The sequence below is a fragment of the Podarcis liolepis genome (genome assembly GCF_965112155.1).
Source record: "Podarcis liolepis genome assembly, chromosome: 7".
Classification (NCBI taxonomy): Eukaryota; Metazoa; Chordata; class Lepidosauria; order Squamata; family Lacertidae; genus Podarcis; species Podarcis liolepis.
The window spans coordinates 85,322,628-85,336,477 of record NC_139561.1 but is presented as its reverse complement, the minus strand read 5'-3'; the positions used below and the strand labels follow the sequence as shown (position 1 = coordinate 85,336,477).

General features: G+C 50.9%; 1 protein-coding gene across 1 annotated transcript; it reads right to left on the bottom strand.

Moving 5' to 3' along the window:
* Positions 1-4,213: 4,213 nt before the first annotated feature.
* LOC310712643 (coiled-coil domain-containing protein 97-like) lies at positions 4,214-13,063 on the bottom strand. Its single transcript, XM_083515913.1, has 5 exons — positions 12,943-13,063; positions 10,277-11,233; positions 8,581-8,829; positions 6,567-6,696; positions 4,214-4,891 (listed from the first exon to the last, which is right to left on the bottom strand). The coding sequence occupies exons 1-5, from the start codon at positions 12,983-12,985 to the stop codon at positions 4,777-4,779; spliced, it is 1,494 nt and encodes a 497-aa protein (XP_083372039.1). The 5' UTR covers positions 12,986-13,063; the 3' UTR covers positions 4,214-4,776.
* Between the last annotated feature and the right edge of the window lie 787 nt (positions 13,064-13,850).

The window sequence follows — 13,850 nt, the reverse complement described above, 5'->3', positions numbered from 1 at the left end:
TTGGAAGATACAGGAAAGCACTTCTTTACACAGCACACAACGTATGGAACTCACTGCCACAGGAGGAAGTGACGGCCTTGGGCCTAGACGGGTTACACAAATTTGTGGAGAGGTATGGATAGCTACTTGTCACAAGTGGAGGCAGAAATGCTGCTGAATGCCAGCTACAGATATGCTTTTGAATTCTGGTGCTGGAGGAGACTCTTGAGATCCCATGGATTGCAAGAAGATCAAACCTCTCCATTCTGAAGGAAATCAGCCCTGAGTGCTCACAGGAAGGACAGAATCTGAGGCTGAGGCTCCAATACTTTGGCCACCTCATGAGAAGAGAAGACTCCCTGGAAAAGACCCTGATGTTGGGAAAGATTGAGGGCACAAGGAGAAGGGGACGACAGAGGATGAGATGGTTGGACAGTGTTCTCGAAGCTACAAACATGAGTTTGACCAAACTGCAGGAGGCAGTGGAAGACAGGAGTGCCTGGAGTGCTCTGGTCCATGGGGTCACAAAGAGTCAGACACGACTTAACAACAGCAACCAGCTACAGGAAACTGCAAGATAATAATAATATTATAATAATTTATTATTTATACCCTGCCCATCTGGCTGGGTTTCCCCAGTCACTCTGGGCGGCTTCCAACAAAATATTAAAAATACAGAAAAACACCAGACATTAAAAACTTCCCTTAGCAGGGCTGCCTTCAGATGTCTTCTAAAGTCAGGTACTTGTTTATTTCCTTGACATCTGGTGGGAGGGCGTTCCACAGGGCGGGTGCCACTACCGAGAAGGCCCTCTGCCTGGTTCCCTGTAACCTCACTTCTCATAGGGAGGGAACTGCCAGAAGGCCCTTGGAGCTGGACCTCAGTGTCCGGGCAGAACGATGGGGGTGGAGACGCTCTTGTGTGAAGCTGCTGCTTGCACGATTCCTGTAGGCATCTGCTCGGCCACCCTGAGAACAGGATGATAGACTAGTTGGGCCACTGGCCTCATCCAGTAGCCTCATGTAATGATCTTATGCACTCATATCTTCCTTTGGGACTTCCCACAGGCTTCTGTTTGCATGCTGCAAGAACAGGGTGAGAACAACATCCAAACACAGGAAGTTGGCTCACAGGCCAGATTTGGCCTCCGAGCCTTTTACATTTGACCCACAAGGCCGTTTCCCCCAAACCAACTCCCCCTGCCCCACACCTGACGCATCATATGTGATGTCAGGTGTGGGGCATGCAGAGATGCGGCCAAAAGCTTGCAGAAAGCAGGATCGAACTCCTTGCGCATCAGCTGATGGGAGTTCGTTCCTGCTTGGCTCAGGTGCATGAACAAGGTTCCCAAATGTGAGCTCCCTGGGACACGTGGAGCCTGGAGAAAGCAGAACTGAAGTCCCCAGCACTTGGGTTGGACTATGGGGGGTAGGAGATAAAAATCTGGCCCACAGGGTCAGACAGGCTCCCCCACCCATGTCCTAAAGTTATGATTGTTGTTGTTCAGTCGTTTAGTCGTGTCTGACTCTTCGTGACCCCTGGACCAGAGCACGCCAGGCACTCCTGTCTTCCACTGCCTCCCGCAGTTTGGTCAGACTCATGTTTGTAGCTTCGAGAACACTGTCCAACCATCTCGTCCTCTGCCGTCCCCTTCTCCTTGTGCCCTCCATCTTTCCCAACATCAGGGTCTTTTCCAGGGACTCTTCTCTTCTCATGAGGTAGCCAAAGTATTGGAGCCTCAGCTTCAGGATCTGTCCTTCCAGTGAGCACTCAGGGCTGATTTACTTAAGAATGGAGAGGTTTGATCTTCTTGCAGTCCATGAGTTATGATATCCGGTCATAAAAGCTGGATTTCCTGGAAGTGAGGAAGACGATGGGAGGCTCTCATCATCAACCTTCCTGTGCTCTAAGATTGCCACTAAAAGTTCTGCTGCAGATGCAGCCCAGCTTGAGCTGAGGCAAGGAGCAACTGGGGAAATGGAATTCTCTCCACGCCAACCCTGGAAGCTAGGCCTGGAGCTACCACGTTTTATTTCCAGTGATTATTTGACCCAGGCTTTTCAAGTTATATCCTTTAAACTGCTGTAATTTAATCTCCAGTTCTTTGCTGTTCCTTACTGTCATGCATACATCTTTTTAGTTCCCCGTTGTGATTTTGCTATTCTGTTTTTGCAAACTGCCCCGGAAACACAGCACTGAATTATTTTTACGATAGCTAAAGGAGTGCTGACTATTACGGAACTGATATGCGGCAAGCGACTCGGCCTGGGTTGTTGTGAGACTGATCTCCCAAACTATCTCTCAGCACATGCGCCACTCCTCTCTAGTAGTACGGGAGACAACCCAGGAATCCTGGCCCTGGATTACTTAGTAGTTGCTGCCCCCTGCTGGCCGCAGCTGATCAAGATTGAGTTCCTGGCATTTGCTTTCAAAGGGGGAGCTTTGAGCACATTCTCAGCTCCCAGCTCAACAGACATCACTAGCACCCCTCGTCCTCAGAGTAAGAAACTCCACCCAGGGATTCTATATTCCAGCCTTTGGTCTGATCTCTTCCAACCAGGTCTTATTCCACTGCTGCAGCTGAAGGCTGTTGGTGCTGACCTTTAAAGCCCTAAATGGCCTTTGTCCTGTATACCTGAAGGAGCGTCTCCACCATCGTTCAGCCCGGACACTGAGATCCAACGACGAGGGCCTTCTGGTGGCTCCCTCATTGCGAGAAGTTAGTTTACAGGGAACCAGGCAGAGGGCCTTCTCGGTAGTGGTGCCCGCCCTGTGGAACGCCCTCCCTTCAGATGTGAAGGAAATAAGCAGCTATCCTATCTTTAAAAGTCATCTGAAGGCAGCCCTGTTTAGGGAAGTTTTTAATATTTAATGCTGTATTGTTTTTAACATTTGATTGGGAACCGCCCAGAGTGGCTGGGGAGTATAAATAAGAAGTTATTATTATATTATTATTACTAAGAGGCTTAAACGGCCTTGGTCCAGTATACCTGAAGGAGCGTCTCCACCCTCATCGTTCTACCCGGACACTGAGGTCCAGTGCCAAGGGCCTTCTGGCGGTTCCCTCGCTGCAAGAAGCCAAGTTACAGGGAACCAGGCAGAGGGCCTTCTCGGTAGTGGCACCTGCCCTGTGGAACGCCCTCCCTCTTTACCTAGTACCTCTGGTGGGGGACAGATGTGCTCCTTCAGGGGTAGTTTGTCCATCTTTGGTCCTCATCCTGCACTCAGCACTCACCTGTGGCTCCTAAAAGCTGTCAGCATGTGACAGCAGCACCATGAAAAGGCTTCGAGTTGTGGCTAAACCAGGTGAGGGTAGCCGATGGGTCTCAAACCCTCAGTGAGCTAGGAATCACACACTCCGGCTGAAGGAGCGGACAAGACCAATAGTGGGGCCCATGGTCAAGAAGGCGGCTTCTGCGCGCGCTGTAGAGAGAAGTGATGGGCAGAGGGGACTCATCCACCTGGGAAGGGAGCCCATCTAGGAGAAGGAAAGCTCTGATTCCAAAGATCACTCGCTCCCTATTCCCACCTCCCTTTTCCTAACCCTTCAGGGCATTGATGGGAAATTGGTGCTGGGCTCCAACTCCCATCAGCTCCAACTGATGAGGACAAAGGGATAATGACGATGGGAGTTGCAGTCCAGCAACGCCTTGGCCCCAGGTTCCTCATCCCTGGCTTAGGGGCATCTTGTTTTACATATGCTGTAAGCTGCCCAGCAGCAGAGGCTGTGGGTTAAACCACGGAGCCTAGGACTTGCCGATCAGAAGGTCAGCGGTTCGAATCCCCGCGACGGGGTGAGCTCCCGTTGCTCAGTCCCTGCTCCTGCCAACCTAGCAGTTCGAAAGCACGTCAAAGTGCAAGTAGATAAATAGGTACCGCTCCAGCGGGAAGGTAAATGCTGTTTCTGCGTGCTGCTTTGGTTCACCAGAACTGGCTTAGTTATGCTGGCCACATGACCCGGAAGCTGTACGCCGGCTCCCTTGGCCAGTAAAGCGAGATGAGCGCCGCAACCCCAGACTGGACCTAATGGTCAGGGGTCCCTTTCCCTTTTAAGCTGCCCAGAGTGGCTGGGGAAACCAAATAATAATAATAACGGACTTCTGATATGGTGCAGAGATGTAAATAAATGTGGCCCTGATCCACTGGGAACGGTGAGCAAGTCAGTTAAAGAAACGCAAACAAATTCAAGATGGGGCGAAGATCCTTCTCACTTTTAAGAGACCACCCAACAAATTACTTAAAAGGTTGTTTATTTTCAGCTGTCCAACGCTGCAAAAAATAATGATCAATCGGACATAGATACTGCAAAAAGCCAACTTGCCAGCCAGCAATGTCCTTTGCACAGGAGGGTCTGGGCTTCGGGCTAGTCCCATCTCCAACACAGAAGACCCATTTCTTACAGGAAAGAGACAGAGACACATCTCTACAACAGGGATGTCCAGAATCGAAGGCAGCGCCATGGAAGGGAAGCCATGATCTGCCCTGGTGCTTCTGATCCAGACGGCCGCTGACCAGTCCCAGAGAGTGACATTCCCTTCCTTACCCCTCTTTAGCAACTGGGAAGTGGGGAGCTCCGGAATGGTGGGGTGCAGAAGATGCTGAAGGCATCACAGACCGTCGATTGCCATAGACCTCCAACACAACTCACCCTACACGCCAATGCCATTCTGATCCCTATCGGCGGAGCCGCCCAGTCCGGCAGGAGAGAGGTTGCACAAGATGGGAAGGAAACAGCCAACACATGGCTCCTTGCTGCTGCATCCTGGCACCTTGGGGGGTCAGGATCTCAGCCCCATCTACTCTGCTTCCATAGCGTCTGCGTCTTCCGGCTCCTCCCCATCGAAGTAGCGCTCCTCCTCATCCCGCGACACGATGTCCAGGTTGTCAAAGTCGGGGTTCTCGTCAACCTCGCTGGAGGGAGGAAAGGCACAGGTTTACACTCACAAACCCGGAAGCGGCTTCAGGTCTGCAGAGTTGGCACCAGGAGGGAGAGGGGTCCGCAAGTTTTGGCTGACCCACAGAGCCAGCCACGATTTGTGGCTGCTGCCGAGCGTGCCCCCACAAGCCGCCTGGCATGTCCAGAGAGTGTAAGGCAAGGGGGAAGCAATGCAAGATCTTCACTGCTCCTCAGAGTCTCCAAAGCCCAGTGCGGTGAGAGCCTCCAAAGCAGGGGTGGCCAATCTGGGCTCTCCACCCATTGCTGGACTACAGATCCCATCATCCCTGACCACTGGGGCCTGATGGGATTTGGAGTCTCGCAACATTGGCTGCTCCTGCTCCAAAGCCTAGCAAGAAGAGAATGCCCCTCTCCCTTGCCCCACACTCTCTGCATGTTCTAGATCGCCCTTCCGTGTTCTGGAGCCCGTCAGATGTTTTGGACGACGACTCCCATCGCACCTGACCTCTGGCCATCTTGGTCGTGCCGAATGGGGAGCTTGAGTCCAGCAACAATTGGAGGGCACAGGACTGGGGTGGGGCAGGGATGTTGTTCAGGGTAACAGAAGAGGGACCTGGGTCTTTCTGTCTCATCCAGCGTGGAAGTGAGGGGCCCTCTCCACCTCTGAGTTCTGTGCAATGCGAGACATGAGATGCTGGCTGGGCCAGGAATGGCCTCATTTCTTTATTTGTCCATTTATAAACCGTTTCGCAGGCAGAAATCACTGAACCAGTGTAACAATACTACTACTAATAATTTTTTTTTATTTATACCCCGCCCTTCCCGGTTCAGAAAACCGGGCTCAGGGCGGCTAACAACAAATTTAAAACACTTAATTGATGCTACAAAAAAACAGCATAAAATACGGTATAAAACCTGAATAACAATAAAATCAAAAATCAATTTAGGGGGGAAATCCATCCAATAAACATTAGATGATCACCAGGGCTAGCTGGCTAAATTAGTTCTATTTGGGCCAGTGAGGAGACCAGGGGAGAATTAGCTGTGGGATCCCAGAGCGGGTAATCTTCATAAAATGGGGAGGGGGAGGGAAGGTAGGGGAATAAAAGATCAGGCTAAGTTCAAATTGAAAGCCAGACGGAATAGCTCCGTCTTACAGGCCCTGCGGAAGGAAGTTAAATCCTGCAGGGCCCTGGTCTCATGGGACAGAGCATTCCACCAGGTTGGAGCCATCACTGAGAAGGCCCTGGTGGAGGATAATCTGACTTCCTTAGGGCCCAGGACCTCTAAACTATGAATATTCATGGACCTTAAGGTCCTCTGCGGGGCATACCGGGAGAGGCGGTTCCGTAAATACGAGGGCCCTAAGCCACAAAGGGCTTTAAAGGTCAAAACCAGCACCTTAAACCTGACCCGATACTCCACCAGGAGCCAGTGTACAGCAACATCACCCATTCAAACAAACTAAGGGCATGAGAACCATTTCTACAGCTGTAGTCACTGTTCCATCGAGTGATGGAAACTGTCCCCCAAACACCTGGAAGGCACCAGATTAGTTGGTGCCAGAGATACAACCTTGGATTCATGTGTTTTTCAGCGATGACGGCTCGTCACCAAAGTGACACTGAGAAACGCCCACAGCAAAGAGTGAAAGGACCTATCCGCTGACGTGCCGCCCTGATTCCTCACCTGTAGTTGAAGTCCCTATCCTTGCCGTCGAGGAAGCGCTGGTACATGCGGCTGGTGAACTCTTCCCGCAGGTAGGCCTTCTCCTCCTGTTCAGGGACCCAATCCTCCATGTCCAGGTCAGAGGCCTTGTCTAGAGAGGGGAGAGCGGGCTCAGTCAGTGTGGTGTAGTGGTTAAGAGCGGTAGTCTTGCAATCTGGGGAACTGGGTTCGCATCTCTGCTCCTCCACATGCAGCTGCTGGGTGACCTTGGGCCAGTCACACTTCTCTGAAGCCTCTCAGCCCCACTCACCTCACAGAGTGTTTGTTGTGGGGGAGGAAGGGAAAGGGAGATTGTTAGCCACTTTGAGACTCCTTAGGGCAGTGATAAAGCGGGATATCAAATCCAAACTCTTCTTCTTCTTCTGGAGCTGGAGAGAAGCTACCCTTCCTCCCCGCATCCTTGAAAAACAGCAACATTCCCAGCCCAGAGGATGCCACAGTCCCAGTTGTCCTACCTCCATCTCTCAGGAACCCAAATGAGCCCAAGAGACGGGTCCTCCAGTCCTCCTGCTCATATCAAAGGCACTTTTGCTCTTCCTCCCAAAGCCTTGGATTTCTTGCTGTGCTCCTCAAATGACTGGATGAGACCTCCAGGCCTCTCCTGCTCTAGGGCCCCTGAGACGCCTCCCAAGGCCACAATCCCTATCTATGCTCCTCAGTGGCCTTCCTCAAATGCATTTTCAGGCTGGCAAGGGTCCCTGGACAGCGCTGGTGCCTCTTCCTTGCCCAAAGGGAGGAAGGAGAGATGTTCGCAAGGGGCAGGGCGAGCGCATACAGAAAGCTGTGACTTTCCTTGGAGAAAGGAAACCAGGGAACCAGGCAGAGGGCCTTCTCGGTAGTGGCACCCGCCCTGTGGAATGTCCTCCCAACAGATGTCAAATAGAAAAACAACTACCAGACCTTTAGAAGACATCTGAAGGCAGCCCTCTTTAGGGAAGCTTTTAATGTTTAATAGGTTATTGTATTTTAATATTCTGTTGGAAGCAAGCCCAGAGTGGCTGGGGAAACCCAGCCAGATGGGCGGGGTATAAATAATAAATTTGCCCCACTCACTTTTAGCCTTGGGCACCCACCCCTGGTATGCTGCCCCCATACAAATAAATATAAGAATAGCTTTACTGGATCAGGCCAGTGGCCAATGTAGTCCAGCATCCCATTCTCACAATAGATGCCTGTGGGAAACCCGCAAGCAGGTCCCGAGATCTCTCCCCTCCCGTGATTTCCAGCAACTAGTGTTCAGAAGCACTGCTGCCTCTTGACTGTGACGTAATGGAGCTACAAAAATTTGGATCATTATAACAGATGCAGAAGGAAAGGAATAACAAAAAGACCCACAAAGGGGAGGAGGGAAGTCCAGGAGACTCTTGGGAATCTTGTTTCTATATAGTATGTTGTTAGCTAAAGGTAAAGGGACCCCTGACCATTAGGTCCAGTCATGGCCGACTCGGGTTGCGGCGCTCATCTCGCTTTATTGGCCGAGGGAGCCGGCGTACAGCTCCCAGGTCATGTGACTAGCATGACTAAGCCGCTTCTGGCAAACCAGAGCAGCGCAGGGAAACGCCATTTACCTTCCCGCCGGAGTGGTACCTATTTATCTACTTGCACTTTGATGTGCTTTTGAACTGCTAGGTGGGCAGGAGCAGGGACCGAGCAACGGGAGCTCACCCCGTCGCAGGGATTCGAACCGCCGACCTTCTGATCGGCAAGTCCTAGGCTCTGTGGTTTAACCCACAGCGCCGCCCATGTCCCATAGTATGTTGTTATGTGAATGTAAATTTTAATTTGGAAAATCTAATAAATAAATTTGTTTAAAAAAAAGGAAAAAATAAGAATATGTCCAGTCGTCTTTTAAAGCCATCCAGTTTGGAGGCCATCGCTACCTCCTGGAGCCAAGAGTTTCACAGTCTTAACTATTCCCCCAGGCTGGGAAGGTCTCCCCGCCCTCCGCTGGATCCCACCCCTCCTCTTGACCGACCTTCATCATCGCTGTCTTCCTCTTCCTCCTCTTCACAGGCCTCCTCCTGCTCCTGCTGGACCTGCAGCCGCCGCTGGATGACCTGCTCCTGGTAGGAGTCCAGGAGGACGCCCGAGAGAGAGCAGGAGGCTTCCAGCTTGCCGCTGCCCAGGGCCTGCATCTCCTCGTCGCTCAGGTACTGCCCGATGTACTGCTCGTAAAGAAGGGGCTCCCGGCAGCGCATCTGCTCGTCGCTGAAGTACTCCCCACCTGCGGGCAGCAAGAGAGGAGCAGACATGGGGCTTGTTTTGAGAAGCTTTCCATACTTGGTGTTGTGGAATTTCCTTTTTTTATATAATATAGCTTTATTAATTTAAAATACAGTGGTGCCTCGGGTTACATACGCTTCAGGTTACATACGCTTCAGGTTACAGACTCCGCAAACCCAGAAATAGTACCTCGGGTTAAGAACTTTGGTTCAGGATGAGAACAGAAATTGTGCTCCACTGGCACGGCAGCAGCAGGAGGCCCCATTAGTTAAAGTGGTGCTTCAGGTTAAGTACAGTTTCAGGTTAAGAACAGACCTCCGGAATGAATTAAGTATGTAACCAGAGGTACCACTGTAAATACATTTATGAAAGAACAGACGTACATACAAGTAAACAAACATACATACAATCAAACAAACAAATAACAGAAGAATCAAACAAACCACCATACTATAAGATACAAGAAGATTAATACAGTGTTACCTCGGGTTACATACGCTTCGGGTTAGAAGGCTCCGCTAACCCAGAAATAGTACCTTGGGTTAAGAACTTTGCTTCAGGATGAGAACAGAAATCACGTGGCGGGAGGCCCCATTAGCTAAAGTGGTACCTCAGGTTAAAAGCAGTTTCAGCTTAAGAACAGACCTCCGGAACGAATTAAGTACATAACCAGAGGTACCACTGTATAATTATCATCATATATACTCCTGATACTGAACACAATTATAAAACTTATATAGAAGAAATTTAATACTGACTTCCAATTAATCTCACTGTACTTAATCTATCCATTACTGTGGTACCTCGGGTTAAGAACTTAATTCATTCTGGAGGTCTGTCTCCATTCCAATCCGGGCTGTTATCCACCCACAAGCACATTGTAATAGGAATCGGCCTCCCGTCCACAATGCTATGATTCTAATCCATGGGTAGGCAAACTAAGACCCGCGGGCTGGATCCAGCCTAATCGCCTTCTAAATCCGGCCTGTGGATGGTCCGGGAATCAGTAGAATGTGTGCTTTTATTTAAAATGCATGTCTGGATTATTTGTGGGGCATAAGAATACATTAATATATTTTTTTTCAAAATACAGTGGTACCTCGGGTTATGTATGCTTCAGGTTGCAGGTGCTTCAGGTTACAGATTCCGCTAACCCAGAAATAGTACCTCGGGTTAAGAACTTCAGGATGCTTAAGGATGAGAACAGAAATTGCGCAGCAGTGGCAGCGGGAGGCCCCATTAGCTAAAGTGGTACCTTAGTTAAGAACAGTTTCATGTTAAGAACGGACCTCCAGAACGAATTAAGTTCTTAACCTGAGGTACCACTGTATAGTCCGGCCCCCCCACAAGGTCTGAGGGACAGCGGACCGGCCCCCTGCTGAAAAAGTTTGCTGACCCCTGTAATCTAATCCCTTCCAGAATGGAATCAGGATCTGAAGGCCCAGTACCTTGGATGAGTTGCTGCAGGGCTGCGTAGCGCTTGTTCCGCACCCGGGTGTGGCGCGTCTTGCCCAGGCTGGCCCTGCGCACTTCGGCACAGTAGAAGTCTGCCTCGTAGCTGCCGGAGAGGTGGCGGAAGCAAGGCAGGTGTTCCTCTCGCAGGACCGTCCGGAACCGCTCCAGGAACACCAGCGGCTTGCTGTGATACAAATCCCGCAAGATAGCCAGCTTCTGCGCGGGCGTGAAATCCGGCTCGTCCTTCTGCTGGCTCCGCACAGGCAAGCGGCTGTTGGCCACGGCATGGAACATGGCGAGGACACCAGGGTCGTCGTCCTCTACGGGTCCAGCAGGCGACGAATTGGAGCCAACAGACTCCGGCTTTCCGCCGCCCCAGTGGGGCTGTTTGGTGTCAGAGGCCTCCCCGCCATTAGGGGGCATGTCTTCAGTAGCCATAACCTCTGATTCTCCGCTGCCCTGCTGAGATGCCTTGCTCGGGTTATTTGCAGATGGGGGCTCAGTCTGCAACTCACTCCAGCAGGAGGAAAGAAAGGCACTGATGGCCTCGTGCGTCCCACTAGGAAGGCTGGAACCAGGGTTCCATGAGTGCTCTTCCCGACGACTTCCTGGCGCTTTAGATGCCCCATTCCAGTTCAACGGGGAGCTCTGTGGGTTTGGGACCCCTGACATCTCTTCTCCCCAGAGAGGCCGGCGCAGCGGAGAGCTCTTAGTCACCCTACAGCCACTAGCACCTGAAGCATCTGGCTTCTGTCCCCCCCTGTGGACCATTTGTAAAGCCTCACTGGGAGCACCGCTGTCCTTCGGGAGGCAGTCTGCGGGTGCTAGGATTCCCACCATCTCTTCTGCAGAGTCCAGTGGCTTTGCAGCCTCAATGTTGTCTGGAAGACCGCTTTCAAGCATCCCTCTGTCTGGGCTGCCTTCCTCTACATCAGCTCGGGAGCCGATGACTGGAAAGACAGAGAAATAATAATAATAATAATAATAATAATAATAATAATAATAATAATAATAATAATAATAATTTATTTATACCCCGCCCATCTGGCTGGGCCTCCCCAGCCACTCTGGGCGGCTTCCATAATAACCAAAAATACAGTAAAATATCACACGTTAAAAACTTCCCTGAACAGGGCTGCCTTCAGATGTCTTCTGAATGTCAGGTAGTTGTTTATCGCTTTGACATCTGCTGGAAGGGCGTTCCACAGGGCGGGCGCCACTACCGAGAAGGCCCTCTGCCTGGTTCCCTGTAGCTTTGGTTCTCGCAATGAGGGAACCGCCAGAAGGCCCTCGGCGCTGGACCTCAACATCCGGGCAGAATGATGGGGGTGGAGACGCTCCTTCAGGTATACTGGACCGAGGCCGTTTAGGGCTTTAAAGGTCAGCACCAACACTTTGAATTGTGCTCGGAAACGTACTGGGAGCCAATGTAGGTCTTTCAAGACCGGTGTTATGTGGTCTCAGCAGCCGCCCCCAGTCACCAGTCTAGCTGCCGCATTCTGGATTAGTTGTAGTTTCCGAGTCACCTTCAAAGGTAGCCCCACGTAGAGTGCATTGCAGTAGTCCAAGAAATTCCAATTAGTACCTGTGAAACTGCTACCACACATCATTCAGACCCTCCAAGTGTCCCTATTTTCCAGGGACAGTCCCGGATTTACTGAAGCCATCCTGGTTTCTGATTTGACCCCAGAATGCCCCGCTTTTCCTTACGATGTCCCTATTTTCAGCGGAGAAATGTTAGAGGATGTGGAGTTACGCGACCCCCGTGCCAAGGAGATAGGTCACTATACAACCTTTAGAAGACATCTGAAGGCAGCCCTGGAGAAGTTTTTTAACGTTTAATGTTTTGTTTTTTGTTTTTAATCTATATGTTGGAAGCCGCCCAGAGTGGCTGGGGAAACCAAGTCAGATGGGCAGAGGTACAAATAATAAAATTACTACCATCATCATTGTCGTTATGATGGAATAGGTCCACAGGGGTAGGCAAACTAAGGGCCAGGGGCCGGATCTGGCCCAATTGCATTCTCAATCCGGCCCACGGACAGTCTGGGAATCAGCGTGTTTTTACATGAGTAGAATGTGTGCTTTCATTTAAAATGCATCTCCGGGTTTTTGTGGGGCATAGGAATTCGTTCAATCCCCCCCCCCCCCGCAAATATAGTCAGGCCTCCCAAAAGGTCTGAGGGACAGTGGACCAGCCCCCTGCTGAAAAAGTTTGCTGACCCCTGGAATAGGATGTCCCTGTTTTCATCAGAGAAATGTTGGAGGGCATGCAAGATCACTGAAGGGGGTGAACGGTGTCTTACAGCTCAAGCATTTCATTTCATTGCTATGGCTAGTGGATGATGCAGATAAAGACCCTTCTCTCTCTCTCATAAGGATTGCACAATAAAAAGGATGGCAGCCCAAAGGCTCGTGCATACTGTCGTTTCATGTCCAAATCACCGCCTTCCCACACTTTCTCCTCCCTCTCTCCAGAGACTAGGACTCTCCCCAGCCACTCAGGGAAGAAGAGAAGACAGAAAAGTGGGGAGAAAGAAGAAATGAGGCGGGTGGGGGAATCAGGGAGCAAGAAGAGGAAGACAAGGGGCGTGGGGGCCCATTTGAGTGCAACACCGCCTCCGCCCCGTCCTCAGCGCGCCGGAACGGGGGCGCTCACCTGGGGAAGGCGGCTCTGGGGGCTCGGCCCCTCCTGCCTCCATGCCGCGACACCCGTCTCCGCTCGCGGGGGAAGGCGAACCGATGCCTAAACACCAGCTAACGGGAACTTCCGGTTCCGGCGGTGCGCCGGAGAATGGGATCCTCCTCCGCGGCGCCGAGAGGCTTTGGTTCCGGGGAGAATTCCATCCCACAGGGCGAGGGTTGGAAGCGCATTTCTTTGAAGGGGAGAAAAAGAACCCTCGCAAAAGTGGGCTGTGTGTGTTGTGTTGTGTTGTGTTGTGTTGTGTTGTGTTGTGTTGTGTTGTGTTGTGTTGTGTTGTGTTGTGTTGTGTTGTGTTGTGTTGTGTTGCCCTGCCCATCTGACTGGGTTGTCCCAGCCACTCTGGTCAGCTTTGACTGTAAATAATAATAATAATAATAATAATAATAATAATAATAATAATAATACCTCGTCCATCTGGCTGGGTTTCCCCAGCCACCCACTCTGGGCAGCTCCCAACAGAATTAATAATTTTTAAAAAGCGATAAAACATCCGACATTAAAAACTTCCCTAAACAGGGCTGCCTTCAGATGTTTTCTGGAAGTCAGATAGTATTTATTTCCTTGACATCTTATGGAAGGGCGTTCCACAGGGCGGGTGCCACCACCGAGAAGGCCCTCTGCCTGGTTCCCTGTAACCTTACTTCTCGCAGTGAGGGAACCGCCAGATGCTTTTGGGTTCCAAGATAAAGCAGCTAACAAATTTAATAAATTAAATAAGGGAAGGGGAGCTGCAACTTTTTAAAAAAATAATATTAGGAAATTGAGGAAATATTGGGCTTCAATACCCAATGCCCCCCGTCAGCAAGACCATTTCTATGGCAGGAAGCTGTGAACGGTCTTAGCTTGGAGGTAGGGCATGTGAT